This window comes from Acomys minous, assembly GCF_964271855.1.
Source record: "Acomys minous genome assembly, chromosome: 10".
Classification (NCBI taxonomy): Eukaryota; Metazoa; Chordata; class Mammalia; order Rodentia; family Muridae; genus Acomys; species Acomys minous.
The window spans coordinates 4,873,614-4,901,435 of record NC_140491.1 but is presented as its reverse complement, the minus strand read 5'-3'; the positions used below and the strand labels follow the sequence as shown (position 1 = coordinate 4,901,435).

Below are 27,822 nucleotides of genomic sequence, written 5' to 3'. Positions count from 1 at the left end.
CTCATGATGTCTTAAAATACTGTCTTGAATTACATCAAGCTCTGGCAGCTAAAGGCATATTTACTTTGAAATGTTTTTTTCTCCTACAATTTTTTTTGGGGGAATATTTTAGATTTATAAGTGGTTCAAAAATAGTGCTGAGAGTTCCTGTGTGCCTCTTACCTGTTTTTATATTAGCATTTTCTTTTGGTAGAACATTGATGCAAAGTAAGATAGTAACTTTGGATTGCCTAAAGTACAAAATTTATTTGGATTTCAACAGTTTTGGCATTTGTGCTATAGTGTGTGCTGCATTTGTACCTGGATTGCGTTTTGTTTCAAGGTGTGTAAATGACTTTTGTTCTTTATAACATCTTATAGTTTGAACAATAGTAGATGTTAGTTTGCATGAAGTTGTAGATAGAAATATCACATTCTGTGTGAATAGGCACCATCAGCTGATCATGAGTCTGGGATTAGTGCTTCCACATACAGCCACTGAAGTATAGGAAATGTAACAGTGCGTGGACTGTGCGCGTCAGGATACGCAGCACTTCCTGCATTAGTCGATTTTCACCCAGAATATCTTGTCCTTCAGGAACTGCAGTGGCGCTGTTGGTTTTGTTTATAAAAACCCATTGGACAGATGGAAGCTTTATACAAAGCCTGTTGACTCCAGCAAACATTCTGCATTCCTTTTGTATACTTCACCTTTTGCTGAATTGCTGTATTTTAATATTAAGCCAAGAGCAATTTCTTAAGTACAATTTTTATTTAAATTTCCTTGAAATAACATTTCAGTAAGGTAGATGCTTTGGGAAGAAAAACAAGAAAGAAAGCTAATTTTAAAAACTAAATTTAGGTGTGTGTGTGTGTGTGTGTGTGTGTGTGTGTGTGTGTGTGTGTACGTGTACACATATATATATATCCCTTACAGAGAATGTCAAGGCAAGCTAGTAACAAACCAATAGATTCTGTTAAGAAAGAATTGCAAGGTTCTCAGTACATCTAAAGATCTAGGCAAAAAAATCTGATTTAGGTTTGCAAGTTTATTGAATATCCTGGAAAAGAAAGTGAAAGACAAATAGAGCTGAGGTTGAGCTCCCTAAAGCGTTTCAGGTGGGAAAGGCCAGGCTCACTGTTGTATTGGAATTTGTAGTGCTTAACCCACCCAAGGAGAAAATGGCTGTGGACAGTCATGTTTGCAGTCAGTAGGTGTCACTCTTCCCTTGGGTAGTCCCCACTGTCACACGCTGTGTTAGAAGGTTAAATGTTCTGCTACTGAAAGTGGTTAGCTGCCAGAACACTAAGTATCTTAATTCTGTGATCCCATTAACTCAATATTGACAAATATTTGGTACGCATTTACTGTGAATGCTGGGGGCTGTGACTGGATCGTGAACACACACCCAGCTATGAGTACCGTTTTATAATAATCAAGGAAAAGAAGGTCACTGTTAATATGAGCCAGTGAAACAGGACAAAACTGAGTAGCCGGCATGTTATTGTCTCAGCTTATTATAATTTTCAGCCTAAGTCATGTGAGTACATAAATCGTAAGATTATTCTCTCCCTTTTTTAAATGTGTAGAGAAATAGTATTTAATTTATCTTATATAGAGAGATGGGCTTTTATTTTATTTTTCCTGATGATTTTGTAGGTACACTAGATAGAATCAGTTTAACTACAATTGAGATTCCCCTGTAACATGAAGACCCCAGGCGGTTGAGAGACTGTTATCACGAGTGCTCCCGGGTTTGAGAATCAGTTGTAGCTTATGCAGACAACTTTCTCTTCTCACCACTGGAATTCCCAGGATCAGGGGAATCAGACGCTGGCAGTGTTGCTGGAGGCACCACACACCCTTGGGAAGTCTGGGGTTGTTTCTCAGCAGCTCTTCTGTTCACACAGGACCTTACCGTTTCGCTGCAGAGCCATTCTTGGAGCTAGTGTCAAGGACATCTCTCAGTGGCGCTGCTGGGGATCTGGAAGGTCTGCAGCTAGTGAACCAGTGAGACTTCTGTGGTCTGAGTTGGCCGTCGGTGGCTTATTGGGGATGGACACGTTCTGGTGAAGGATTTTCTGTGCTCTCCCTCTTTGTGCTGTGCATGCCATGTAACTGGCCCGGGACAAGGCAAAATGCAGTATTCTTTGTATCTGAAGTGGACTCTTAGAAAACCATAGGAAAGAGATGACTGACAGCTGTGTTTGCCAGAGTCTTCTAGCAATTGACTGTTGTCAGGGAATGAAGGGCCCAAGAACCATTTCTCTTTCTCCCTTTTTCCCCTTCCTTCTTTCCTTCTTCCCTCCCTTCTTTCCTTCTCCCTTCCTCCCTTCTTTCCTTCCTCCCATCTTTCCTTCCTCCCATCTTTCCTTCCTTCCTCCCTTCTTTTCTTCCTCCCTCCCTTCCTTCTTTCCTCCATCCCTTCCTTCTTTTCTTCCTCCCTCCCTCCCTCCCTTCCTTCCTTTTCTCCTCCCTCCCCCCACCCTTGAGACAGGGCTTCTCTGTGTAGACTAGGCTGTCCTTCAACTCAGGGATACTCTTGCCTCTGCCTCCCATCTTTTCTAGCTTTCCAAAGCAACATTTTAAAAATACGATCAGCCGTGGTGGCGCACGCCTTTAATCCCAGCACTCGGGAGGCAGAGGCAGGTGGATCTCTGTGAGTTCGAGGCCAGCCTGGTCTACAAAGAGTCCAGGACAGCCAAGGCTTCACAGAGAAACCCTGTCTTGAAAAAAAACAAAAACAAAACAAAACAAAATATATGATCAGCATTTTGAAACTAATCTTGTTCATTAACTCCAAGCATTTACTGTTCTTTTTGTAACTTTAAGAATAATTCCTTTTGACATTAGTTTTTGTCTACATGTATCTGTAACTTAAGACTAAAAGAGCAAATCAAAATTTTGGCCAAGTAACATTTCTGATGTGTATATTGGAACAAGGGCACAGGATTGCAGAGGTTAAGAGTCCTAAGAGCTGCTTGATTTATAAATGCATCACTTCCGGTGCTTGATAAAATGGGATATATTGAACTAAAAATTTTGTATAAATAATATGTCAGCATTTCTTACTAACTTGTCTTGAATCCATTTTTAATATATTGTACAGGTTGGGGAGTTACATATACTCTTAAAGCCAATATTATTCAGGCTATAAATTTATAAAATAAATTGAAAAATTTATCATTCTCCTGCATTCAAGATTAAAGAACATAATGCTAATGTAGGGCTCAGAGGGGAAGTTTAGTTCTCCTGCGTATTTGAGGAAATGCGAAGTCCTTTCAAGAAAATGTAATAAACCTAACGACCATAGCCTGCTGACACCAAGGAAAAAGGGCCTCACTCGCTCTTTCTTTTATTCAGCGATTTACTGGTCCCTGCTGATTTTCAAATTGGATCACTGTAGTAAATTATCCATGCTGGTACCTGGGAAAGTAAGCCCTAGGATCCATATTTGTTTTGTGTTCTGCTTAAATCAGCAAGAATGGTAAATTTGACGGTGTGAAATTGGAAGTATCAAGGGCCTTCTTTGTTGACTGAGCAAAGTCATGTCTCCACCTGTGATCTGTGGCCCTTTTCACTGTGTGTGCTTCCTATGTCTGATATTTATTTCAATGCAAATAATTAAATGGTTCTTCCTTAACATTTTATTGATGTAAAGTCAAACCGTACAATAAAAGCCTCCTTGGATTTAAACAGGTTTAGAGCGGCTATGGTGCACAAGCATGTTTACATTCAGAACTCCGCTTCCCTTGGTTCCTGGTGAGTCTGGCCGCTTCTGCTGCCCTCATCCCATTATAAACAGTGGAGACCCCATGTTGTTGAAGGCTGATGGGAAACGGGAAAACTGCATTATAAGGCGGGGCTTAGTGAGGGGCGATATGGAATGTCTCAGGTGCTTGCTTCTGTACGTGTTTGTTTTATAGCATGTGGATGAAGCATTATGTAACCTAAAAATGACTCACAGTATACAGTGCACCTAAAGTCATCAGTCAGCACCAGATCACAGTACATTTCCCTTCTGCGTATCTTTCTAGAAGTGGTAGTTATTTTCTGTGTTGGTTGAACAGCAGGTACTAAGTAGAATACTCTATAAGCCAGTTTTATAAATCCTTGTCCACTTTAATAATGCAATCTAAAAGACATTATAAAGATCAGTTTTATATAAAGGTAATTCTGATAGGTGGAAAATAGTGTATTAATAGTTAACCTGTATACCAGTATATCGGGTTGGGGATTTAGCTCATGGTGCAATCTCAGGACCCTGAGTTTGATCCTCTGCTCTGAAAGGGCAGGAAGGGGTGGGCCAGGACAAAATTACAGAAAAGACCAAAGGCAGCTGGAGTTACGCTTGGTAATCCAGAAAATAAGAGTGTCTGGGGGCTCTGTCGAGAGCTCAGTGGTAACAACTTTCCTTCTCTATCATGGATGAGTGAGACCCTGGACTTGATCTCCAGCAGTACATGAAAGTTAAGAAAAATTGATTTTCTAAAGATTTTTTTTACTGTATTCTTTTATGTGTGTGTATGTTTTGCTTATGTGTATGTACGTGGACCACATTTGTGCCGGTGCCTGTGGAGGTCAGAGGAAGCGTCAGGGCTCCTGGAACTGGAGTTCCAGGTGGTTGTAAGTTGCCATTTGGGTGCTGGGAACTGAAACACTGTCCTCTGGAAGAGAAGCCAGCACTCTTGACCACCAGGGTAGCCCTCCAGACCCTTCCTAACGATGTGTTGTAGGTTATTTGAGACATACACATTGCTGGCTCATAATACAGGTCTTCTTTCCAGTAACAAGAAGAAATACAGTGTTATTTTATGAGCGTTTTAGGTTTGTTTAAACAAAGGTGAACTCTTCAGAGTTTCTTACACCATAACTCTGAACTTTTTTTTTTTAAAGCAGGCTCTCTCTACATAGCCCTAGCTGTGCTGGAACTCGATGTAGACCAGGCTGGCTCTCTATGTAGACCAGGCTGGCTATTCAGACTCATTTGCCTGCCCGGTGCTGGGATTAAAGATGTGTGCAGCCACACCAAGCTCCATCATTCTGAACTGTGGGAAGGCAAGATCAACTCATTCCTTGGTTGAATAGACTCCTGAGGTCCTAGAGAGCAGGAGATCTGTCAGTAAGAATCCTATTAAAGCTCTCCTCAGGGCTGAGCAGTTGGTTCCGCATGAGAGCACTTGCATGGGACCGCCATTGAAATCTGAAGAGTCCGTATGACTCTGGGAACAGGGGCGCATTTGCAGGTAACGCTGGTACCATGAGGGGTGGGGGTAAGGAAACACCTCGGAGCTCGCCAGCCACCAGCTTGCTTCATGCTCACCGGGCCACTCTGTCTTGAGGAAAAGTGGGAAAAGGAGAGTAGGGCCCTGACATCTACATCTGGCCTCCGTGTGTGCAGAACTCAGAGCTCCACTCTGGCCTGTTCTCCCATTGGCTTCCTCTCTCCTGGATTAAGTAATTTCACATTATATTACTTCCCAGTTAAATTCCATTATGTATCTTTTAAAAAGCATCTTTTAAGATAAATATAAAATTAAGTAATTCACAGACATTTTAAGCTGGTTGACAGAAATAAGGCTCTTTTATGTCAGCTTGACAGAACCTAGACTTTTCTAGGAAGAGGAACCTCAGTTAAAATGCCTCTAGACCACGTGTAGGGCATTGTCTTGATTAATAATTAATGTGGAAGTAGCCCGGCTCGCTGTGGGTAGTAACACCCCTGGCAGCTGCTCCTGAGTTATAAATGAAAAACACGCATGTTCTTCCCTGGCTGCTGCTTCTGTCTGGCAGGTTCCTGCCTTGAGTGCCCCCAGTGGTGGAGTGTGGCCTGAGAGTTGAAAGCTGAGAAAATAAGCCTTTTCTTTCTCAAGTTGTTTTTGGTAATATTTTATTGCTGCAATAGAAACCCTAATTAAGACTGAAATTGGTACTAGGAGTGTGGTATTGCATTAACAGGCCTGGCCATATTCTCTTTATGAGGATTGCTGGAGGAACTTTGCAGCTTTGGGCTGGAAAAGCCATTGAGTGCTCAGAGTTCATGAGCTACTGTGAGAACGTAGGTTTTGCTGAGAACAGTGCAGACAGTAGAACCCTGACGGGAAGTTTCAGAGGGAAGTTTTGATAATCCCTTCATGTCTTTATTGGAGCATTCAATATTTTGAATTGGGAATCTGTGGTTCTGATCAGCTGGGGCTATAGAAGAGACTGATTAACAAGAAACCTGAACCACTAACGGCAAGCGTTGGCTCAGGTCAACACACAGACGGGCTGGCCTGCAGGGGCAAGGCTAGACCATGTCCTGACATGAACCTGGCAGTATGTAAGTCTACCAGACGGTACTGAAGACACGAATGGCTCATGGAGAGCAGCGGAGACTTGGCACTCTAAGAGCCATTGGTGAGGGTGCAGCCTCAGTTGCAGTAGTGCCCCCCCCCCAGGGTTGTAAGGGTCGTAGAAGTTAAGCCGTGGCACCTGTGGTATGGTCAGAGTCCCTGAAGAGAGCCAAGAAAAGACTGTTGGTGAAGGTGCAGCCGAGCTGCAGCAAGAGGCTCTAGCAGTTTGAAGATGCCAGTACTGTGGGACAGCCACCAAGGACAGCAGGAAGCAGGAGCCATGCTGTGAAGCAGGACAGCAGGACAGCAGGAACCGTGCTGTGGAGCACCCCTGCACCCAGGAGACAAGCGGTGGCTGCTGCGGATGGCACAGGGTAGACCTGATCAACGCCTGTGGAGCCCAGAGAATCACGAGTCCCAGATGTGGAACGCTGAGCTCTCAGCTGTTGGACTTTGGCTTTGCTTTTATTTGAATGTAACTGTGCCCCTCATTTTCCCTCCTGAAGTAAGGAAGTATGTAACTCCTTCTTGATTTTATAGGTCTTAAAGAGACCGAGCTTTTTTAAAGACTGCGATTTTTAAATTTGTGTTTTATATTGTGATACTAATGTCAACGTGACAACTTGGGAACAAATGAGCGAAGATTATAGTTGGTGATGTGCTTGTGTCAGACACGGGTCAGTCATGCTGGCTGGTGCGTGTGTGTGTGTGTGTGTGTGTATGTGTGTGTGTGTACACACAAACCTAGACTTACTGCGAAGAGGAATGTCAATTGAAAAATGAAAAGCCTTCATCAGATTGGCTGAGCCTGTGGAACACCTCCTTGATTAATATTGATGTTGGAGGGCCCAGCCCACTGTGGGTGGAGCCACCTGGACAGGTCTCCTGCGTTAACACTGAAAGCGGGCTCAGCAAGCCATGAGAGAAGCAGTACGCAGCGCCTGCCCTTAGTTCCCTCAGAGATGGCATGTGACCTGAGTTGTAAACTTAAATAAGCCCTTTCCTTCCCAAGTTGCTTTTGGTCATGGAGTTTTATCAAAGCAACGGAAACCTTAACTAAGACAGACAGATGAGCATTATGAAGGGAAAGAGGAGTGCTGCTGTGTCTTCATTAAAGAAGGGCTGGGCTTTCCCTCTACTGCCCTCAGAGCAAGTCGGCCTTCTCAGGAAAGTGACTAGAATGGGAGATTTGCTTTTTTTAAATTTAATTTTTCCCTACAGTAGTTCCATGTAATTAAAGCTTGGACTGCAGATTCTGCCTCTACTGCATAAGTATTAAGACATAATATTTATATATATTTATCATATACACACAGTGTTTTGCTTGCATATACACAAGATGGCATCAGATCTCATAGATGGCTCTGAGCCACCATGTGGTTGCTGGGAAGTGAACTCAGGACCTTTGAAAGAGCAGCCAGTGCTCTTAACCTCTGAGCCATCTTTCCAGCCTACAGTTCCTTTTTAAGGGAGGTAGTATACTATTTTTCCTTGAAAATGTGATGGGTTTAGAAAAGTTTTATTTTGTGTGCGACGTGCCCATGCAAATGGGCACACGCTTGTACTGTGGTGTGCCTGTGGAGGTTAGGTGACTACTTGGAATTGGTTCTCTCTCCGCCGTGTAGTGGATCAGACTTTGTCAGGATTAGCAGGTGGTGCCTTGATCCACTGCTCAGCCATCTTCCTGGACCAAGTGTGGTACTCTTATTTCCATTTTCACCAGAATCAATAGGAGGAAGTCCTGTACATGAAAAGAATGCTGACATCCAAACAAGGAGGTAACTTGGATTTAAAATAGGGCTGAAGACATGGCTCAGAGGTTAAGAGCACGGTATGCTCTTCCAGAAGACCCTGAGTTCAATTCCCTCTTCTGGCATGCAGGTGAACATGCAGGCAGAGCACTGCATACATAATAAAGCTTTAAAAAAAAAGATTTAAAACCCATCGTCTTGCCAGGCTTGGTGATGCATGTTTGTCATCATCATTTGAGAGACAGGGGCAGGAGGCTCACTGCAAGTTTGAAGTCAGCTTCCTGTATTGAGTGAGACCTTGTCTCAAAGACAGCAAAACAAAAAAATTAGGTTAACAAACTAGCAAGTCAAGGCACAGAGCTACACAATCTTTTAATACTTTTGTTGCTATTGAATGGTGATTTGAGGTCCTAAGAGTAATTAGCTAGCCGGGTTGCTTACTAGCAGTAAGTGGAAAGGGAGTTAGAGAGATGGCTGTGGGTGAGCCCGCTTGTTAGAGAAGCAGGAAGACCTGACTCCTAGCATCCACTTAAAAAGGCCAGTCTAGCCTCCACTGCCACTAGCCCTGCTCTCAGAAAGTGGAGCCTGGTGGGCTGCTGAAGCCATGATGGTAGCTGAAAAATACTATGAACCAACCCAGGTTCCGTGACAAAGCAGTAAGAGGAGGATGCGCCTTCACTCGTGGCCAGGCGTGTGCACAGAGCTGGGGAAACTGAGCAGAAGCGCACACGCTCAACACAAAGGGATGCAAATCTTAGGGCTCAGCATGAATAAGGCACTGGGGTTGATTTCCAAGCACCGAGACCTCCAACCTCCAAATGTGAAAATGCTGCCACTAGCACGGTAGACCTAGTTGAGCAGCCCAACTAGGGCTATGCACGCACAACCAGGAGCCCTGTCAGAAACTTGGTGTGGTAGCTCCGGTCAGTAATCCCAACTCTTGAGAGATGGAGGCAAGAGGATCTGGAGGTCAAAACAAGCTGTAGCTACACAACAAGTTTGTGCCTGTGCTGGGCTATGTGAAACCCTGTCTCAAAAATAAAAATGTCTGTCAGAAATCATAATTCCAGTATTTGAACATTCTCATTGTTTCCCTGGACCTAGTTTCCTCATTTGTAAAATGTGGCTGGTGGGAAAAAATGAAGATTGCTTGATGTGGTACATGTGAGAAGTGCTTGCAGATAGTAGTTTTTCCAGAGGGACATATTGATGCTATGCCTCTGGCTTACCTTGAGAGGCTGAGGCTCCTGGGATTGGTAAGGAACTGTCCTGAGGAGACTGGATGAAGCAGTGTTGCTTACATTTAGTGACCCCTGTGTTTTGAGACAATAACGGAAGACAACACTCGGGGCTGGGCATGTGGCCCAGTGGCAGAGCTTGGGTTGAACATTTGCAAGGCTCTGGGTTTAATCTCCAACAATAACAACAACAAAAAAAACCCCTAAACTTTGGACCTACTCAAAAGATTTCCCCATTCAAGTACAAAGACTTCTGTCAACAGGAGGGTGCTTTAGTCTCCAGGTCCGGAGACTGATGCAGGAAGTGGAGGCTGCAAGAATGGCTACTTAGCTAAGAAATCACTCTTTCAAGTTATCCCTAATGGATACATAAACAGGATACAGAAGTAGTCTATGAGATGCTCAAAGCACAGTGTATCTGACATGCGGAGAGTACATCTGAGTTGCATTTTTCTTCTGCCTACCTTAGGAAGACATCGAACGCTTCACAGCATTGGGAGGCCATGTGATCTGGCCATGGTGGGGGGATCTGAAGTCAGATAAGATTGGTTGTAGTTGCATTTTATTTATTTTTTAATAGTTCATTCAGGTTACATCCCGATTGTTATCCCATCACTTATATCTTCCTGTTTTTCCCCTCCCTCCCTTGCAGTTGCATTTTAATTGTGTACCTGTACCTCTGTAAATTAGCATGAGGGCAACACATCATATTTTGTGAGATGATAAATGAGTCAAAGAATTTTCATAGTGCTTTGCATACAGTAACTTAGTAAATTTTGGCTGCCAGTCTCACTGTCATCTGTAATTTAGAACAATTCTGAAGATTGTGTCATTGGGTAAACTCACTAACATAATTTCCTGTGTACATATAACCCAGTCAGAAAACAATCATAGTTTTACATATAATCACATACACATATTGCATATAATATATATAATAAATAGGTGATAGTTGTTATGATGGCCACATACCATTTTACCTCCTTAGGTTGTGAAGTTTTAAATTTTCAAACTTGCAAACACAGTACTGTGGTATGATGATGAGAGTGTCATGGGAGCCTACATCCACGCTAACTTACACAGATGGCGGCCTTAGGGAGCGCATTTAAATGCTTGACACATCTGTTGCTCTTGGAAACATCTTGAAGAAAAAGTAAAGAGGACCCAAATATTAAACTATGTGTTATGGACATGGTTTTATTGTCAGTTCCGATTTCTAGCATGTTGAATCTGAAGGTAAATGTAGTAGAAGGATGGTTTTAAAACACAAGGGTACCTAAGGTAATGGAGAAAAATTACTCAGTGAAGTGAGAGGACTTAGTGCAGTAGATACATTTCCTAGGCTCCGTTTGAAACCTACTCCCTGTTGATGTTAAACTAGTTGGAGGGCAGGGGAGATGGCTCACCAGTTTAGGAGTGCTTGCTGTGCAAACAGTACGACCTGAGTTCAAATCCCCAGAACTCAATGGCATGTGCACCTGTAACCCTAGCACTGTGGGAGGTGAGAAAATACGTAGCATCAGGAACAGTGAGAGACCCTGTCTCAAGAGGACAGTATGGAGAGTGATGGAGCAGAGCATCTTTTGTTCTCTTGGAGCCTCCAGATGCAGGTGGGCATGCACACATGCACATTACTACTGCCACCCCGTCACCACCACACACATACACAGAAAGCCAGTTGGAGCACACACAGGTTATCTTTATGCTTTATCTGAAGATGACTTAGAAGAAAACTGTAGCTGGCATTTGAAGGACGGAGTACCTCAAGATGACCGAGACTCAGGGACTGTGTGTGTTGAGTAGAAATGCAATGCTGGCTATGTAGGTAATGTTAGGGGTTTGGCTAGCCGCACTAATCGGTAGTATGTGCTTCACATTACTGTGTATTAAAAAAAAATCTTGGGGTCCATCCCAGAACCATAAATAATAATAGCAAGTTGATTTTAATTCAATTTAATCCAATATAATCAGAACATCTCACTCAACAATTGATAGCTAATTGGTATATTTCATTTTTCCTCCACCTTGAGTCTTTCAAACCTGATGATGTGTATGATACTCTTAACATCATGTTCTTTATGAGAGAGGTCTTTGGAGAGTCTCTGCTGACTGCCATATCACATGCTGCTCCCCAGACCTCAGGGCCTCATGGCTCTGAATGGAATTTAAGGGCTAGCTGGATCTGTAAATCCAGCAACTAGTGCTTGTGAACTTTATGGTTGGACTATGTGACCTAAATATGGAATTATGATGGAAAATTCTTGGATTTTTGTGTGGGTTACATTGGCCAATTAAAGACTTCTGCTTTGATTAAGTCATGTTTTCCTTACAAAATTAGCTGGGATGACCACAGCACAATCCCACAGTTTGGGTGGCTTCAGCAAGTTCATACTTTCCTTCTTCTGGAGGCCTGGGAAATCCAAGAGCAAAGTTTCTTTCTGAGGGTTTTTTTGTTGTTGTTGTTGTTTTGTAAACAAATTTCAGACAGCTTTGACTGCTTGCCCCTCTTGTAAGGCCACTAGGCCTACGTGCCCAGGGCATTCTCATCACCTTTTAACACGAGTTGTCTTTGTAAACTCTAGTCTACCGAGTTGGGCACAGTTGGCAATAAAAATGTGTGTGTGAACCAAGCCTGTTGTGGTGTACGTGTGGAGGCCGAAGACAACCTTTAGATGTGGGTCCTTGCCTTGCACCTGCTGAAACAAGGTGTCCTGGGTTATGGGTCCGTGAGTTTCCAAGGACTCCTGCCTCTACTTCCTGTCTTAGCACAGGGATGCTAGTTATAGGTGTGTTCTACCACAACCCACGTTTTAAGTGGGTTTGGGGAATCTGAACTCAGGTCCTCACACACTGGTGTGGCAAGCACTTTACCCACCGAGCCACCCCGTCCCCCTGATATTAAACAGTTTCTGCATAGCAGTGATAATATAACTTGTTGTAGACATCAGGTAGTGTGAACTGTAACTGTCAACACAGAAGGTTTTTATAGCACCAGTAATGCAACACCTCAGACATGTCATCAGAAACATTAAGTCGTTAGGATGGTCCCCAAATAGCCAGGTATACCTTCAGATAGCCCAGGATCAGACTGTGTTCTCCCCAGCCTATTACCACATGAACAGAACATGCATTCATTCTCTTACCTAGACTGGAACTGTAGCGTCCTTTCACTTCTTGCTTCTGCTTCTGCCTGTCCCTTCCTGCAGTTTGTTCTTGATGTAGCACCCATCGGTCTGCTGAGCCTTTTCCTTAGCACACAGTCTTAAGCTCAGTGGCTGCCACTCTTGGATCCTTTGCAGCGGCCTACAAGGCCCCCTCAGATTTCCATCTGTTGCTGGGTCTGTGGCACTGGCCTCAGCTTTCTAGGCTCAGGAACTCCTCTGCCCCCACCTTTCTCCTCCCCGCTGAGGGAGGGAGGGGGGAGGGGCTGCAGGGCTGCTGTGCATCTAAGACTGTTCAGTTCTCCTTTGGTCTGGTAAGTAATAGCCCAGCCCTGCCCTAAAGTTCAACCTTCATTGGCTTTTCTTGGCTAGGGGTAGAGGTAAGTTAACTACTGAGAAAAAACAAAAACAAAATGTAATTTCATGGGAAAAGAATTAAGGTGTAAACGCATTCTCAGAAAAAGCAAGGGTGCAAAAGTTGCTAAAGCAACGTGTGGTCCATGCTGCAGTTAAGTTAATAATTATTTTTTGTACTCTGACCACTGATTGCATTCACTTGTCAAAGACAGGAACTTGGGTGTAGTAATAATTCTTTGATACTGTATATTTTGTAACTTTAAAAAAGAACATTTAGCTCCTAATTTTAAACTTTCCTTTCATTTGGTTCTGTTTCTTCGCCTCTTACCTGTGCCTCAGTTCTCTGGGAAGTCCTTTGGCTTCTTAAAGTTTCCCTCAGTTGTGCAGAGGACGGTGCCATGCTTCGGTGCACTTGTTCCTTCTTGTAATGAGGTCAAACTTGTGGTCGGGCTTGTTTACAGTTTCTCAGGCTCAGCCTGGGCCTCAGCTTCCAAAGGCAAAGCCAGACCATGCTCCGGCCTCCTCCCTGCAGTGTCTGCTGCTTCTTCACCAGAAAACAGGGCAGGGCAGGCTTTCTCCTCTTCTCAATTTCTCCATAGCTACTGATGCCCAAAAGTAGACAAAGCATGGCTAAGATTAATACTAACATTGGCATGATTTCAACTACTTACAAAACAAAACAAAACAAAACAACAGGTTAAGGAATGATATTCGGCAAGAATTTCGAGTAAGTTTCCTAAAGACAAGAGAAGGAATGTTTGTGGTGTTAGGGAAAAGTAAAACACTACGGAATGTGTTTATGTTGTTGAAATAATCCCAGCAGTCAGAAAACTGAGGTCAGGAGATCCTGCCAATTCAAAGCCAGCCCCGATGAACAGAAGAAAGAGGGGAAAGGAGAGAAGAGTAGGGAGCGAGATGGATCCGAGGAGATTTATTTATATTAAGAAGAAGGGGAAGTTGACCAGAAAATGACAAAGCTCATTGAAGGTTCACTGTCTAGAGTAGAAGTTGGAGAAATTTCCTAGAAACTTCATCTTTATCCTTCTCAATGAAAGATTCAACATTAAAGGAAAATTAAAAGTGTGTAGTTTAAAATTTCCATTCCTTTATTCACGACATATGTCCTATGCCCCATGCTGTCATATACTGCAAACACACGGGGTAGACAACAGTCTCAGTCTAAACAAGTTCACAGGGCATCAGCTGAGACAAAAGTCTAACTTGCTTGACTGAAACTTGGGAGGCACAAGCAGGAAGCCTCCTGCTTTCTACGCCTGTCCTTTTTCTACACAGCTCCTTTAGTTGTCAGCCCCTAGTCATTAAACATTTCATTACAAGTATTTGAGTCCTTATTTAAAATCTCAAATTTAGTTTAAAAACCTCTCTATCATTTGGTCAGACTATTTCAGTGTTCCGTATCTTTACAAATGCTACTTTGAGACCTTTTCTGTGAAACAACCCCTGTGACCAAATCCCCTACAGGCAACAGAAATAATGTTGGAGTCAAAATGTCTAGGAAGAACTGGTTCTTGGCTCTGGAGATGGCTCAGCAGGCACCACTGCCTGCTGCATAAGGCTGATGCCTTGAGTCTGATACCCAGGTCCCACATGAAGGTAGGAAATAACCGACTTCGCAGAGTTGTCCCCTGACCTCTACACGTGTGAAATGGCAGGTACTTCCCCCCATCATGAACACACACACACACACACACACACACACACACACATATTTAAAATTAAGTCATGGGGCTGGCAAGATGGCTCTGCAGATAAGGCGCTTGTCACCTCACCTGAGTGATATGACCCGAGTCCAATGCCTGGGAAGCACCTGGTGGAGAGAGAACTGACGTGCACAGATTATGTTCTGCCTTCCTAGGGCTCACTGTACCACGTGCTCACCCATGCACATGCATCCACACATAAACAAATGTGATGTTAAGTAAAAGGTGGAGATAAAGACATCTGATACCAACCTCTAGCCTCTGCATACAGTACATACATACATATAACACACACAGAATAACACGCCTTGCATTTTCCTTGCCTTACAACATGCTTTTCAGAACATATGTATTTGGAGTGAGGGAGGGCCTGAGTCTGATTTCACGTTCCACCACACTCACGCTGAATGTAGCCAAGTGTCCTAACATCTCTGAGAAAACAGAAGCAAGGATTAACACTGGTCTGAAGCAATATGGGCAGTTTTGCATATGTAGGAAAGACTCACCTTTCTGTCTGCAGATCCAATTTATCTGAGTGTGGCTGTACAGTAAAGACCAACGCCCTTGGTTGCGGTCTGATGGTCTCTTTATATAGCCATGTGTAAGTCTTTAAAAAACGTTCTGGTGGGTAAGGTCCTTCCCCGCAAGTCCTAGAGAGAGAGAGAACACAATCCCAGCAGATCTATGTGTACTCAGCATGAAATGGAAAGCCTCAGGGTAGAACTGTTCCCTTTATTTTGTAATGAATCATCTTACAGCTAGCCAGGTTTGTCAAATGATTAGAACCATCACTGTCCCAGAACTAGATGGGATGAAAGCAGGAAGAGCCAGCTGGATTTTAAAGTGTCTGATACATGCAGAACTTGGGTGGGAAAACCTTGCCGGGATTACGGTGTACGAGAATCATGAGCCGACTCCTCATCAGTTTCCACTTCTGCTTTTGTCTATCTGAGGTAACAGCTGTCCACATTCAAGCATCTGCTTATAAATCCTCAACTTAGACAACCTAAAATCATAATCACACATAAAATGGCATGAAGATAATTCCTCGGGAAATGCTCACTTTCGACTTATATTACAGAAGATATAAACTACAATGTCAAAGTCTTCTGAAATACTTTACATTTTCTTCCAAAGAACAGTGATTTAGAAAGTGAAAGGTGGCTGAGGCAGGACTGTGTAAACTCAAGGGTTCACAGTGACTCCAGGTGCATAGTGAGTGCCAAGCCAGCTTGGGGTACAGTGTAGACCCTTTCTCAAAACAAAACCCCTAATCCGAACAACAAAAACCTTATGCTGATTCTCATTATTTAGCTTTTATAAGCATATAGTATATAAAGGATTTTAATATGACATTAAAAAAAAAAGATAGATGTATTATGCATACAGTGCTCTGCCTGCATGTAGACCTGCAGGCCAGAAGAGGACATCAGATCACATCATAGATGGTTGTGGTTGCTGGGAATTGAACTCAGGACCTCTGGAAGAGCAGTCAGTGCTCTTAACTGCTGAGCCATCTCTCCAGCCCCTTAATCTGACATTTTATATAGTGCATTACAATCATATTCACACACCTATTACTCTTTTTGTCCTCTGCTTTTATGTGCATGTGTCTCTGTGTGTGTGACAACCGCTGTGTTTCATTAGGGTTGTTTACAGGTGTACGGGTTGAAGTTTGGCTTTCAAATGTCTCTCCCTCCCCCATCAACCATTGTGTATGAACTCTCAGGGAAGGGCAGGTCCCAGGAGCCCCTCTCTTTCCATGATAGGATGTCGACGGACTCAGTCTTGTTCGCGTAATCTCACACTAAGTGTGAGTCCAAGAGGGCAACAGCACTGTTATACTGGAAGTCAGTGTTTCCCACTGCTTCCCTCCACTTCCTCTGGCTTTTACCTTCAACCCACCCCTTCTTCCAGAATGTTCCCTGGGCCTAGGAAGGAACGATACACATGTTACAATTTATGGCTAGGCATTCAGTAGTCATTTGCTCTCAGTTCTTAGATCAGTCAAGGGTTTCTGCAGTCATCACTGACGTTTGGGAGGAAAGCTGCTCTGTTCAAAGCTGACAGTAGCACTAGTGTATGCACTTAATTTAGAAGGGAATATAACCAGAACATCGTACCAATTTATCCAAACAGCTGCTGTCCAAAATAGCTCTTCACAGAGCCTATGACCTTGGTAGTCACGGGCTTTTGACCTGTTTAGCCTTACCAGAGGTGGATTCCCTCCTGTGAAGGATTCCTTCAAATCTGCTCAGGGTGGTTGGCTTCCCCCTTTACTGATTTGCCACTATTACAATGTAATTAAAATTATTAATGCACTAACTTCCCATCTAAAATTTTATTTTGTAGTACTGGTAGTATTTGTACTAAGCGATGCAGACTAAGCCCTAAAACAAATGGACATACAGCCCGTTCTGTTTATTTGCTCAGGCAGGTATTGTCTTAGCCCTGGAGCACAAAAGCATAAAACTGCAAAGGATACAGTATCCATATACTTATTCTCTATTCGAGGGACGATAATTTCTGTCGTGGTGTTCTGAAGAAAAGTATACAGGGCAACGATTTAGAGTATAATATCCGTGTTAACTATAGCGAGGGCGGTCAAAGAAGGCTTAAGCTAAGACCCGACTGAACCTGACGTGAGAATAGTTAAAACAGGCGAATGGTGCTCAGGTTTCTTTCTCTCTGGGCCCAGGCTGTTTCAAGTTTGCTCCGTCTTCGCGTACAAATGTAGCACCACGCCTCTATTTTACACACACCTCTAATTTTGTTAAACCACGGTCAAGTAGAAGCTGAGGTTGAAGGATCAGCAAGGCGACTGCAGTGTTGGACGACGCGGTGACCGGGGACAGAGGCTTGAATCCTGCCTGCTCCTCCCACTGCCCACGCCGCGGAGTCGGGCACCGCTCACGGGGCTGCTCCTCCTTCAAACGCCGCGACGCGGACTTCCAGACGCCGACCACAGGTGGATGAGCACGATTTAGAAACCCCGCCCTGCGTCCCCTCAGCTGGCCACGCCCCCGACCACCACCTCGGTGTATTGCGTCACTTCCGCCGCGCCACGCCACCGCGACTTCCGGGTCGCCGAGGCCGCCGGCCGCGGCGCACAGTGCCGTGCTCGCCGGGGTCCGGTCTATGGAGTCAGTTGGCGCGGCCGGCGGCTCGGAGGCAGGAGGCGGTGTCCGAGTGGGGGCCTCTGCCCCGCCAGGATGTTTCCGGGCTTGGCCGCCGCCGTCGCGGCGCACAGGTGCAGCCGGGCGGCGCTGTGCAGTCTCGGTGGCGGCCGCAGCCAGGGTGAGTGTCCGACCCGCGGAGGCCGCTCCTGCCCGCGGCGGTTGGCCGGCTTGCCCTTCTCCATCCCAGGACCCGCGGGTCACGCAGGGTCCCCACAGGTGTCCGCGTCCCCCACCCGCGGGGGCCAGCAGGTGTGGGGACACCCTGACCGCGTCGCGGTGACCACCCAGGGTGACCCAAACACGGCCGTGGGGAACGGCGGAGTCCACCCATGTGGAGGGTCGCTTGAGCCGGCTGCCGCAGTTCCACCGGCCGCTTCGGCTGGGTGGGATACTCCTGCGTTGTTCTTTTTCTTATCGTGTTAAGTCGGGTTTGTTGTTTGTTTGTTTTTAATCTTCCTAAATCAAAGTGGACGTCACATAAAGTGAGGGCTTCTCAACGGATATCAAATAAGCTTAGTTTGGGGATTGGGAAACCAAAGAACTTTCCAATTTCAGTGAACGGTTTTCTAGGGGTGAAAAAATAGTTTTCCTGAAACTGTATATAAACCATGGGAGTGGAGGGTGTGTGTGTGTGTGTTGGTGATTGAGAGTTTTCATCTTCAGTCAAATTAAAGTTGTTGGAAAACATCTAAAGTAGCATTAAATCCATAAGTTGTATTCCTGTTAACTACCTCCCTTGCCGCCGTAGCTTGACGTGTCATAGCTTGACCTAGAGGACGTAGCAGACGCCGGGAGAGGACAGGACCAAATCCGCTGCTAACTAAACCCCCCAGTTTTCTTAGGAGTTGCAAAGAGTGTTTACAGAAACGTTTCTCAAACATGCAGGCTTCAAAAACTCGAAGTGGAAGTCGAAAGCTGCAGCCATTCAGGCTTTTGAATGATAAAAGCTGCCGCAGACTCCTGTGCTGTGCAGATAAGCTAGAACATGCTTACATCTTGCTTGTAATAATTATAAAAGCTGGCTTGCTCCTAAGATTGCCAATTAATTTACTGCAACAACACTGTTTAAGGGGTTTTTGGTTTTTTGGTTTTGGTTTTTCGAGACAGTGTTTCTCTGTGTAGCCTTGGTTGGTCTGGACTCTCTTTGTGGACCAGGCTGGTCTCACAGAGATCACCTGCCTCTGCTTCCCTACGGCTGGGACCACGCCTGGGTTGTTTTTTGTTTTTTTGTTAATGACAGAAAACTAGCTATGGAGTTTCCCCATATCGGCAGTATGCCTAACCGTCTTATGACCAGAATGCATTGTCTGTTTATATACTCTATTCTAAAACCCTAAAGTAGACTTGGGCATATCACACCGACATTCTTACAGTGGCTGCTGAATGCTGGTCAAGTTGCCTTTTCAGGGTTGGTGAAGTGGGTTTAGTGTAATTTGTAATTCTTTTTGTTTTGTTTTGTTTTTCAAGACAGGGTTTCTCTGTGTAGCCTTGGCTGTCCTGGACTCACTTTGTAGACCAGGCTGGCCTTGAACTCACAGTGATCCGCCTGCCTCTGCCTCCCTGAGTGCTGGGGTTAAAGGCGTGCGCCACCACCGCCGCCGCCGCCACCACCAGGCGTAATTCTTATTCAGTGTACCTGTCGCTGGATCAAGAATGTTCTGTTGTTTGTCTTATTTGCGCAGCTTAGATAATAATTCTCTATCGCTCTATCAAGGATGACTGCAGCATTCTTTGGGATGTTTATTACTGCAAATTTGAATGATTTTATACTTAAAAACCTTTCTATATTTAAAAAAGTTACTTTGTAGAAATGTTGTTGCAGTACTTGAAAGCACTCAAAACTATGGTTAAACTTAAAAATCATTTGGAGGAAGAGTGCATTTAAGTTGCATGCATGCTACAGGAAAAGCTTTTGAAAGCTCAGGGGGTTTTTTGTTTTTGTTTTTGTTTGTTTTGTTTCTGTTTCTGTCTTGGAGAAGGGGGAGCAGGGATACATAGCAGATGATTTTCCTTGAGAAGAAATAAAGTTTAGTTTCTGCTTCTAGGATGTTTACCTGTTTAGTTAAGGCTCCTAAAAGATCAACAGAGGAGGCAGGCATGGTGGTCCATGCCTTTAGTCCCAGAGGAGGCAGGAGAATCTCCTAAGTTTGAAGCCAGCCTGCTCTGCAGAGTGAGTTCCAGGACAGCCAGGGCTACACAGAGAAACCCTGTCTTAAAAAAAAAAAGAAAGAAAGAAAGAAGAAAACATTCTGATATAATTTTAAAAAAAATATATATATATATATTAAACTGTTTCCCGTTTGTTGTCACTAGAATGCAGTGTGTATTTCACACAGACCATCACAGTGTGGGTTAGCCACACTCAATATGATTATTGAATAGTATATGTAGCTATGCAATAATGGGCCAAGGAAATGACTGAAGAGTCATGAATAGCACATAGAAGTACAGAAATGCTCTGCAAACATTGAAAAGTATAGTTAGGTATGTTTTAAAGATTATTTATTATGTATACAGTGCTCTGCCCAAATGCCAGAAGAGGGCACCAGATCACATGATAGATGGCTGTGAGGTGAGCCACCATGTGGTTGCTGGGAATTGAACTGAGGACTTCTGGAAGAACAGTCAGTGTTCTTAACCTCTGAGCCGTCTCTCCAGCCGTAGTTATGTATGTGTAAAGGATTTTACTGCTTACTGCCTATCTTGCATTGACTAAGTTTTCTCATTTTTTTTTTGTCTAAAGATTTCATTTATTTGTGTGTGTATAAGTATATGCACACGTGTGTGCACGGTAGCTGGGATTATTGGCATATGCAGTACCAGGCTGATGAGCCATATTTTCAATCTCTTAAGATTTTCCTTCTGAAGATACAATACTCTATGGGAGATGCGGGAACTTTCTCTCTTGTCTGGATTGGCAGCACAACTGAGCACTGTTTTAGGAGGTAGTTATTCTCTGTGTAAAAGGAAGTTAAGGAGATTGTGCCCTGTGACTAACAATTGTGCGTAAAATGATGTATGGTAAATAAATACATACTGAAATGTGCATCTCGGTCATTACTATACTAAGTTGGAAACTTATTTGTAGTTAGTATTTATGTTAGGTTAGATGCTTTTATTGATTTTACCCCGCACTTCATCTTTTTGAGACAGGGTCTCAAGCTCGGCTGACCTCCAGCTTGTATTGCCAAGTCTTGGGATTACAGCTATTTTTATTTTACTTTTTCTTAGCAAAGGTTGCAGTAATCAAGCAAGACAGTGGAGATATAATCTGAGATGTCGTGCAGAGAGTTGTCAGGGTGTACTTTTGTTGCTTTTTTTTTTTCTTTTAAAGTGAGAGGTGGCCTTTTTTTATATTGTGTATTCAAACCGTATCAGTCACATTCTCCTGGGCTGGGCCACTCTGTCTTCCTCACACCTTCGCCTGCTGGATGAGTGGGCACTGTTGGCTAGCAGCAGCCATAGCAGTAAACAGGTGAGTGCTGCTGCTTACCACAGCAACTGTCGCAAATTGACAGTGCTGTTAATAATATCTTTTCTAAATATAAATCTATTATTTTTGCATTATTTAATTTTACTTTGTATGAATTGGTGTGAGGATGTTTCCCAACCCCTTCCACTTCCCTCTCCCCCAAAATGCACCCACCCTCCCCCTCCCCCCAGAAAAGAGCAGGCCTCCCGGGGACATCAGCCAAACGCGACATAGCAAGCTTCAGTAAGCCCAGGCACACACTGTCACGTCAAGGCTGGATGAGGCACCCCAGGAGGAGGAAGAGGGTCCCACAGTAGACAGAGGAGTCAGGGACAGCCCCACAACCGCGGTTAGGACTCCCACAGTGAACACCAAGCCACTCAGCCATACACGGGCAAGTCAGACCCCTAAGGCTCCCTGATCTCCGTGAGTCCCGGTCAGGTGATTCTGTGGCGCAGCCAGTGTTGTCAATCATGCAGCCATCCCTCAAGCCATGCAATTGTTTAGTTTTTGATATGCCGGTGCTTTAGAATTTGGAGGGAAGAAACTACTGAGATAGTCTTTTAGGTAAGGAGACTGACCTACAGTCAGCGGCCTACAACCTTGACTCAGCCCTGAAATGAGCCAGAAATGAACCCAAACCACAAGATGTCCTTCTGTTTGCTTTTATTGCAGATGAAACGTATAGAATAGACTGAGTTGTCAGTTTGCAGGAAGAGAATGGTTGCGTCTGTTAATCTTAAATGAAAGCCATATTTTCTCCGAAAGCCAAGCTAAGTGTAGTTACTAGATGACAAACTAGATTGGGGAGAGAGGGCATGCAGTTACCGTAGCAGTGGCTGTTAGGAGTCACAGAAGCAGTAACAGCGAAATAAAAACAGACTTGTGACCAGGCCCTGGTTGCTGTGACTAAACAGGTAACTTACCAGTACAACTTAGGTGAAAACAGCCCTTAGGTGTGTAGCAATGAGAGAACCCTATTCTGGCTGGTAGCAGTGAGTGCCAAACAAAAGACTAATGTTCCATTTGTAGCTAATTTTAGATATCACCTTGAGGAAAGGGTGTTAAGATTAGGAAATATGTTTTACTGTATTTCTGCCAGCTAGAATTAATGAATTCAGCAGTTCATCCTGCAAATGATTGATTATATTTTCTATTGCTGTTAGGTATTTATTGGTTTTATTGAGTCAGATGTGGACCTGCGTAGTTCTTAGCCTATAAGCAGTTTTCAGTTGTATATTAATGCTAAAGGTATACTGAAAGCTGTTAATATCTCACATACCATTGGAATGAAAAATTACAGATGTTTCCAGAAAGCTAGCAAGGGAGCCATCTAAGATAACAGTATAGTGTTAGAAGGAATTGAAGAGCCCTCTACTGGCCAGAAATAAGGCTGTTTGAGCATCACTCAAGACTGACTGAAATGGGTTGAAATACATAGCAAATCTTAATGAAATCTGCAATTGCAGTGATACATGCAAACTAAAACCATGTCACCTCTGCAGTATACCAGGCACTACACTTACTGTTTGAGCGCTGGTGCGTAAAAGGGAAGACTTCAGCTCCGAGGTTGACTCAAACTGACTACTTAGTGACCACAGAGTGGGGTTTTCTCTACATAAAGGTATTCTGACTGAGTGAAGAAGTAATAAAATTAGAATGCTACAATTTTAAAACTACCTAATGAATAAATCTATCTAGCATTGAATAACAGACATTGCCATAAATAAAGGAAAATTATAATATACTGGATTTTTTTTTTTAAACTGTGCTGGTGACCAAATCCAAGACCCAGAGCTCTGACACTGAGGTGCAACCCTTGCCCAGAATAAGTAGCCCTCAAAGAGAACACTTCCAAGATGTTCTCCTCATCAGCTGAGTTCAGAAAAGGCCTTTACACGTACTGCCTTATGGGACACATAGGATAGGTTAAACACTACTGTGGGATTTTAGTCAATATACTTCAGACTGGAAAACTACCAGGGCAGAAATTGAGACAAACAGCTTAGTTTTTCAGTATTTAAAGAATGTAAATTGAAAAATATAAAGATATACTTTTTTAAATGGCTAAAAGAGACCTCAGGCACCTTGTTTTGAGCTTATTGGGGTCTGTTCACATAGAAATAAAAACATTGTGTTTATGACAACTAGTTAAAGATTTTTTCCTTTCTTAGAAACGTATTATTCTTACCATGTGGCAGTGTCTGGTGTGTGTGTAGGTTTAAGAGCTTGCGTGCTGTGGCACACTCCTGGAGGTTGGAGGACGGCATGGAGTTGCTTCTTAGTGCTTCTCTCATTTTCTCCCTCAGTGATGCTCAGGTTTACTGTTCAGATTTAGGGATGAGAGGAATGCTAAAACTTGAGGTTACAGACATTTGGCCCTAAATATGCTTAGGTGATTTGTTATTTTAACATTTGGGTTTTTGTTTTGTTTTTTAGGAAAACACAAATAACTCAATAGGCAGTTTGGTTTTATCAGTGTGCTGAAAGTTTTCTTTAGATTTTCAGTCAGCAGGAAAGGCAAACTAGGGCCCAGAGTGCAGGGCTTTAGTTCCTCCTTGTGAGCCCTGCTGTTGTTGTTGTTGTTGTTGTTGTGGTTGTTGTTAGTATTATCACTGCTGTTATTATTTTTAGGAGACAGGGTTTCACTATGCAGTCTTGGCTGGCCTGGAATTTGGTATTTAGACCAGGCTGTCTTCAAGTTCAACAGATCACCTGCCTCTGCCTCCCCAAGGACTGGGATCAGGCTGTGCACTGCTGCTCTCACGTGCCCTTAATTTCCCTCTGCATTTCCTTAGTCTTCCTGTTCTGCCTCAAGGATGCCAGTGGCCACAGTGAAGAAGACAGGTTTGGTACATCACATGTTTCCATGCGCAGGAATCCTCTACTGTTATTTTCCTCACTTGGCTTTTATAAACAGATGCACATAAGCAAAACCACGTTGGCTCCTGAGCAATTTGCCAAATGGACTAAAGAATATATTGCCATCAAGAAGTTTCCCCAAATGAATGAGCAGCCTGTAGTTTGGCCTGAGCGTGTTCCTGTGCCCTCGTGCTTTCGGTCAGCCACACGGCTCCCAGCGGCCCCTGAGCCCCTAGAAAAGGCTTCTCCTTATGTCCCAAGCCCTCTTCATGCCATGCATACGGCATGCATCCGTTAGTGTCTCAGAAGTACAGTTTTCCTCAGTTAGACACTGTCCTCCTCCACCACCACCCATGGTGCTGAGGATGGACAGAAAGGCCCCTCACCACACTGTGTCCCTGACCAAGTGTCAACTCTTCCGCGGCCACTCAGTGCCACCTGTTCACTCTCTAATGACATGGTTGAGTTCGTATAAAGCCTTAGAAAGTATAAGTTTTATCTAAATAGTTCTGGAGTTCTTTGAAAAACTGGACTTCTGGGTATACACCATGATACATACAAGGTCAAGAGAGTAGACATTCAATTTTCTGTCACTTCAGTGTAATAGAGTCTTTTTTCCTTCTGCGTCTGTCCACTAAAGGCACTGTCAATCAAAATGCAACGTCTGAAGTAATTTGTGTCTCTTATTCTCTCAACTAAAAGTTCCATATGCTGAGGCATTCACCAAATGCTGACTAATTATCTGATTAAAAACTAGAGACAACAGAGTGACTACTAATAGGATTCATTTATTGATCGTCATATGAAAGGACTAAATCTCCAGCTCAGAAGACATGGGGTAATTTTTAGTAGGAACCCTCCTGACCCTCCTACACCCAGAGCCCGCTATTTTAAAAATACATAGTACCAGCTTTTTCTTCTTTTCTTTTCTTCTTCTTTTAAAATGCAACCTGCATACAAAATAAGAGTGTCTGTTATGTACTGTGTACTACCTTTTGGAATAATTGAGTACCAAGTGCTTTGTTTAGTTTCATATATTTTTTTTTAAGTTTCCATATCAGTATAAATTAGGGAAAAGCTGAAACATTTGATTCCTATATTACTAAGGAAATTCAAGCATGTTATTTGTTAAATGTCTGAAATGAAAGTGACTTTTTTTTCTCTTAGGATGGAAGAATGTAATGACATTTGGAAGCTTTACATATGTGGTCCCCAGCTGTCACCCTCATATGTCCACTCTAAGTCGGGGCAAGTTGTACTCTACGAACATCCAGAAAGGAGGGCAGGGCACACAGACTCCAAGAGCTGAAAAAGTCCCATCACTTAAAGAAGCAGGTGTGTGGAAATGTGCTGAAAGTTTTTAAAATTCTCCTATACATTGGAAATTGTTTCTCCTTTAATAATAGAACTTGCTTGTAAAACTGTCTGGACTGATGTATATTTCAGGGGTTTATAGCAAACAAGAATGTTTCAAACAGGTGGAAGGTGAGGCCCAATACCTAAGGCTGTCCTGGCCTCCACACACTTGAGCACACATACATCTGCACTCGTATACAGTGCAAACAAGTGTGTGTACATGTGCACACATATAGACCAGTTTATTTGCATAATGTTTGTAGCTGTCACAGAATTTGATCTCTGATTATGGCATGAAGTTTGTTGCTTGTGGTTTTGTTTTTATATATGTACACTACTTTAAAAATCTTTTTAAAGCTGGGTGGGGGGGCGGGGCTATGCCTATAATCCTTGCACCAGGAGGCAGAGGCAGGTGGATCACTGTGAGTTCAAGGCCAGCCTGGTCTACAGAGTGAGTCCAGAACAGCCAAGGCTACACAGAGAATCCCTGTCTCCAAAAACATAAGTAAGTAAGTAAGTAAAAAATAGTATCTAGAATTTCCGTGTTTATATGGAAATTATATATTCTATTATTACTTCAAAGGCTAACCATAGTTAGTGTAAGTTCCTTTGGGAAATACAAAGCCCATAGAATGCCTTAACTCTGACAACTTGTTCTCAACTGATACACTATTTTTAGCTAATATTTTATATCCATTCAACTCTTTCAGTTCTGTAAAACATAGATCTGTTGCTTTTTTCTTGTTTATTACTTTTTTGTTTGTTTGGTTGGTTGGGTTTTTTGGTATTTTGTTTTGTTTTGTTTTCGAGACAAAGTTTCTCTGTATAGCCTTGGCTGTCCTAGACTCAGTTTGTAGACCAGGCTAGCCTTGAACTCACATTAATACCCCTGCCTCTGCCTTCCATTTTTTGGGTTTTTTGTTTTGTTTTGTTTTGTTTTACATGGTTTCTGAGTTTTAGCCTTGGCTGTCCTGTATTGGCTTTGTAGACCAGGCTAGCCTCCAACTCACAGAGATCTGCCTACCTCTGCCTCCCTGAGTGCTGGCATTAAAGACATGTGCCACCATGTCCAGTGTTACACCTAGCCTCTTTAAAAATATATATACTATTATTATTATTACTATTACTATTTGTGTGTGTGTGTGTGTGTGTGTGTGTGTGTGTGTGTGTGTACACGTATGCACATCTGTAGCTCAGAGGACAACTTTGTGAAGTTGTGTTCTTCTTGAAGAAGTTGGTGCTCCTTCTACCTTTGTGTGGGTTTGGAGGATCAAATCTGCATCATCAGGTTTACCTTACCTGCACCTTTATTCACTGAGCCATCTTACTGGCACAAAAGCAATAGCTGTTGCTGCTGTCTCTTCCTCCTCTTCTTCCTCCTCCTCTTCTATCTCCATCTTTATCTCCATTATCTTCATCTCATCTCCATCATCTCCATCTCCATCTCCTTCTCCATCATCTCCATCACCTCTGTCTCCATCATCTCCATCTCCATCTCCATAATCTCCATCTCCATCACCTCCATCTCCATCATCTCCATCATTTCCATCTCCATTGCAGTGGATACATCTGGAATTAACTGAAACCCAAATGGCTGGGCATACCTGTAAGGGATTTCTTTTTCTTTTTCTTTTTCTTCTTTTTAATTAAATCATTTGAAGTGGAAGGACCCACTTCTATTCCAGATCTTTGAGGTGGGAAGATTCACCTTTAATCTGGGCCACACCTTCTGCTGGCAGCGTGTATATGGACATGGAAGAAGGGAGCTTGCTCTTTGCCTGTGTCTAGCGCATTCCTGCTCTGGCGTTAGAGCCTAGTCCTTCAGGATCCCAGCATAGACCGAAGAGCTGCTGAGACTTCTAGACCAACAGCTGTGGACTCTTGGACCTTCCATTGGTAGACAGACTGCCATTGTTGGACTAGCTGGACCGCAGCCTGTAAGCCATTCTGATAAATCTTCTGACTTCCATACACAAATCATAGCACACGCATGTGTGCACTCACACCTGTGCACATATAAAACATAAAGTTAATTGATTGATTAATTCTTTAGAATTGGATTTACTGGTTGAAGGAATAAAATGTGTAATGAGTCTTTACGTTCCAGAATTCAACGTGTGCTTATTATAAAGACACAATAAAGGCAGAGACAGCTGATGGTATAATATAATTAAGGGAAAAATATATTACATAATGGTTTTCTTAGATAAATATAAACTCAGCTAAAAATATTGAATATTGGTTCCACTATAAGAATCTTTAAAGTTGACACACATGAACTGGGCATGGTGGCACCCGCCTTTAATCCCAGCACTCTCGAGGCAGAGGCAGGTGGATCTCTGAGTATAGGACAGCCAGGTGTGTTACACAGAGAGACCTTCTAGCTCGGAAAACCAAAAAAAAAAAAATG

General features: G+C 43.3%; 1 protein-coding gene and 1 long non-coding RNA gene across 5 annotated transcripts in view; one reads left to right on the top strand and one right to left on the bottom strand.

Moving 5' to 3' along the window:
• Window positions 1-9,849: 9,849 nt before the first annotated feature.
• Window positions 9,850-17,576, bottom strand: LOC311607420. Of its 2 annotated transcripts, XR_014782587.1 has the most exons (6): window positions 17,306-17,576; window positions 15,300-15,549; window positions 15,050-15,193; window positions 13,151-13,424; window positions 11,661-11,714; window positions 9,850-11,476 (listed from the first exon to the last, which is right to left on the bottom strand). It is a non-coding gene; the product is annotated as an uncharacterized lncRNA (long non-coding RNA). The 2 variants fall into 2 exon arrangements; XR_014782588.1 differs by lacking the exons at window positions 15,050-15,193; window positions 15,300-15,549 and having other exon boundaries at window positions 17,458-17,576.
• Window positions 17,577-17,609: 33 nt separating this feature from the next.
• The window catches only part of SLC30A9 (solute carrier family 30 member 9), a 51,944-nt gene continuing 41,731 nt past the window's right edge, over window positions 17,610-27,822 (top strand). For all 3 annotated transcript variants that reach the window (XM_084799088.1, XM_084799089.1, XM_084799087.1), the window contains exons 1-2: window positions 17,610-17,840; window positions 25,224-25,391. In XM_084799088.1, coding sequence (XP_084655214.1) covers window positions 17,756-17,840; window positions 25,224-25,391 — 253 coding nt within the window. In that variant the 5' untranslated portion in view covers window positions 17,610-17,755. The remainder of the gene's footprint in view (window positions 17,841-25,223; window positions 25,392-27,822) is intronic.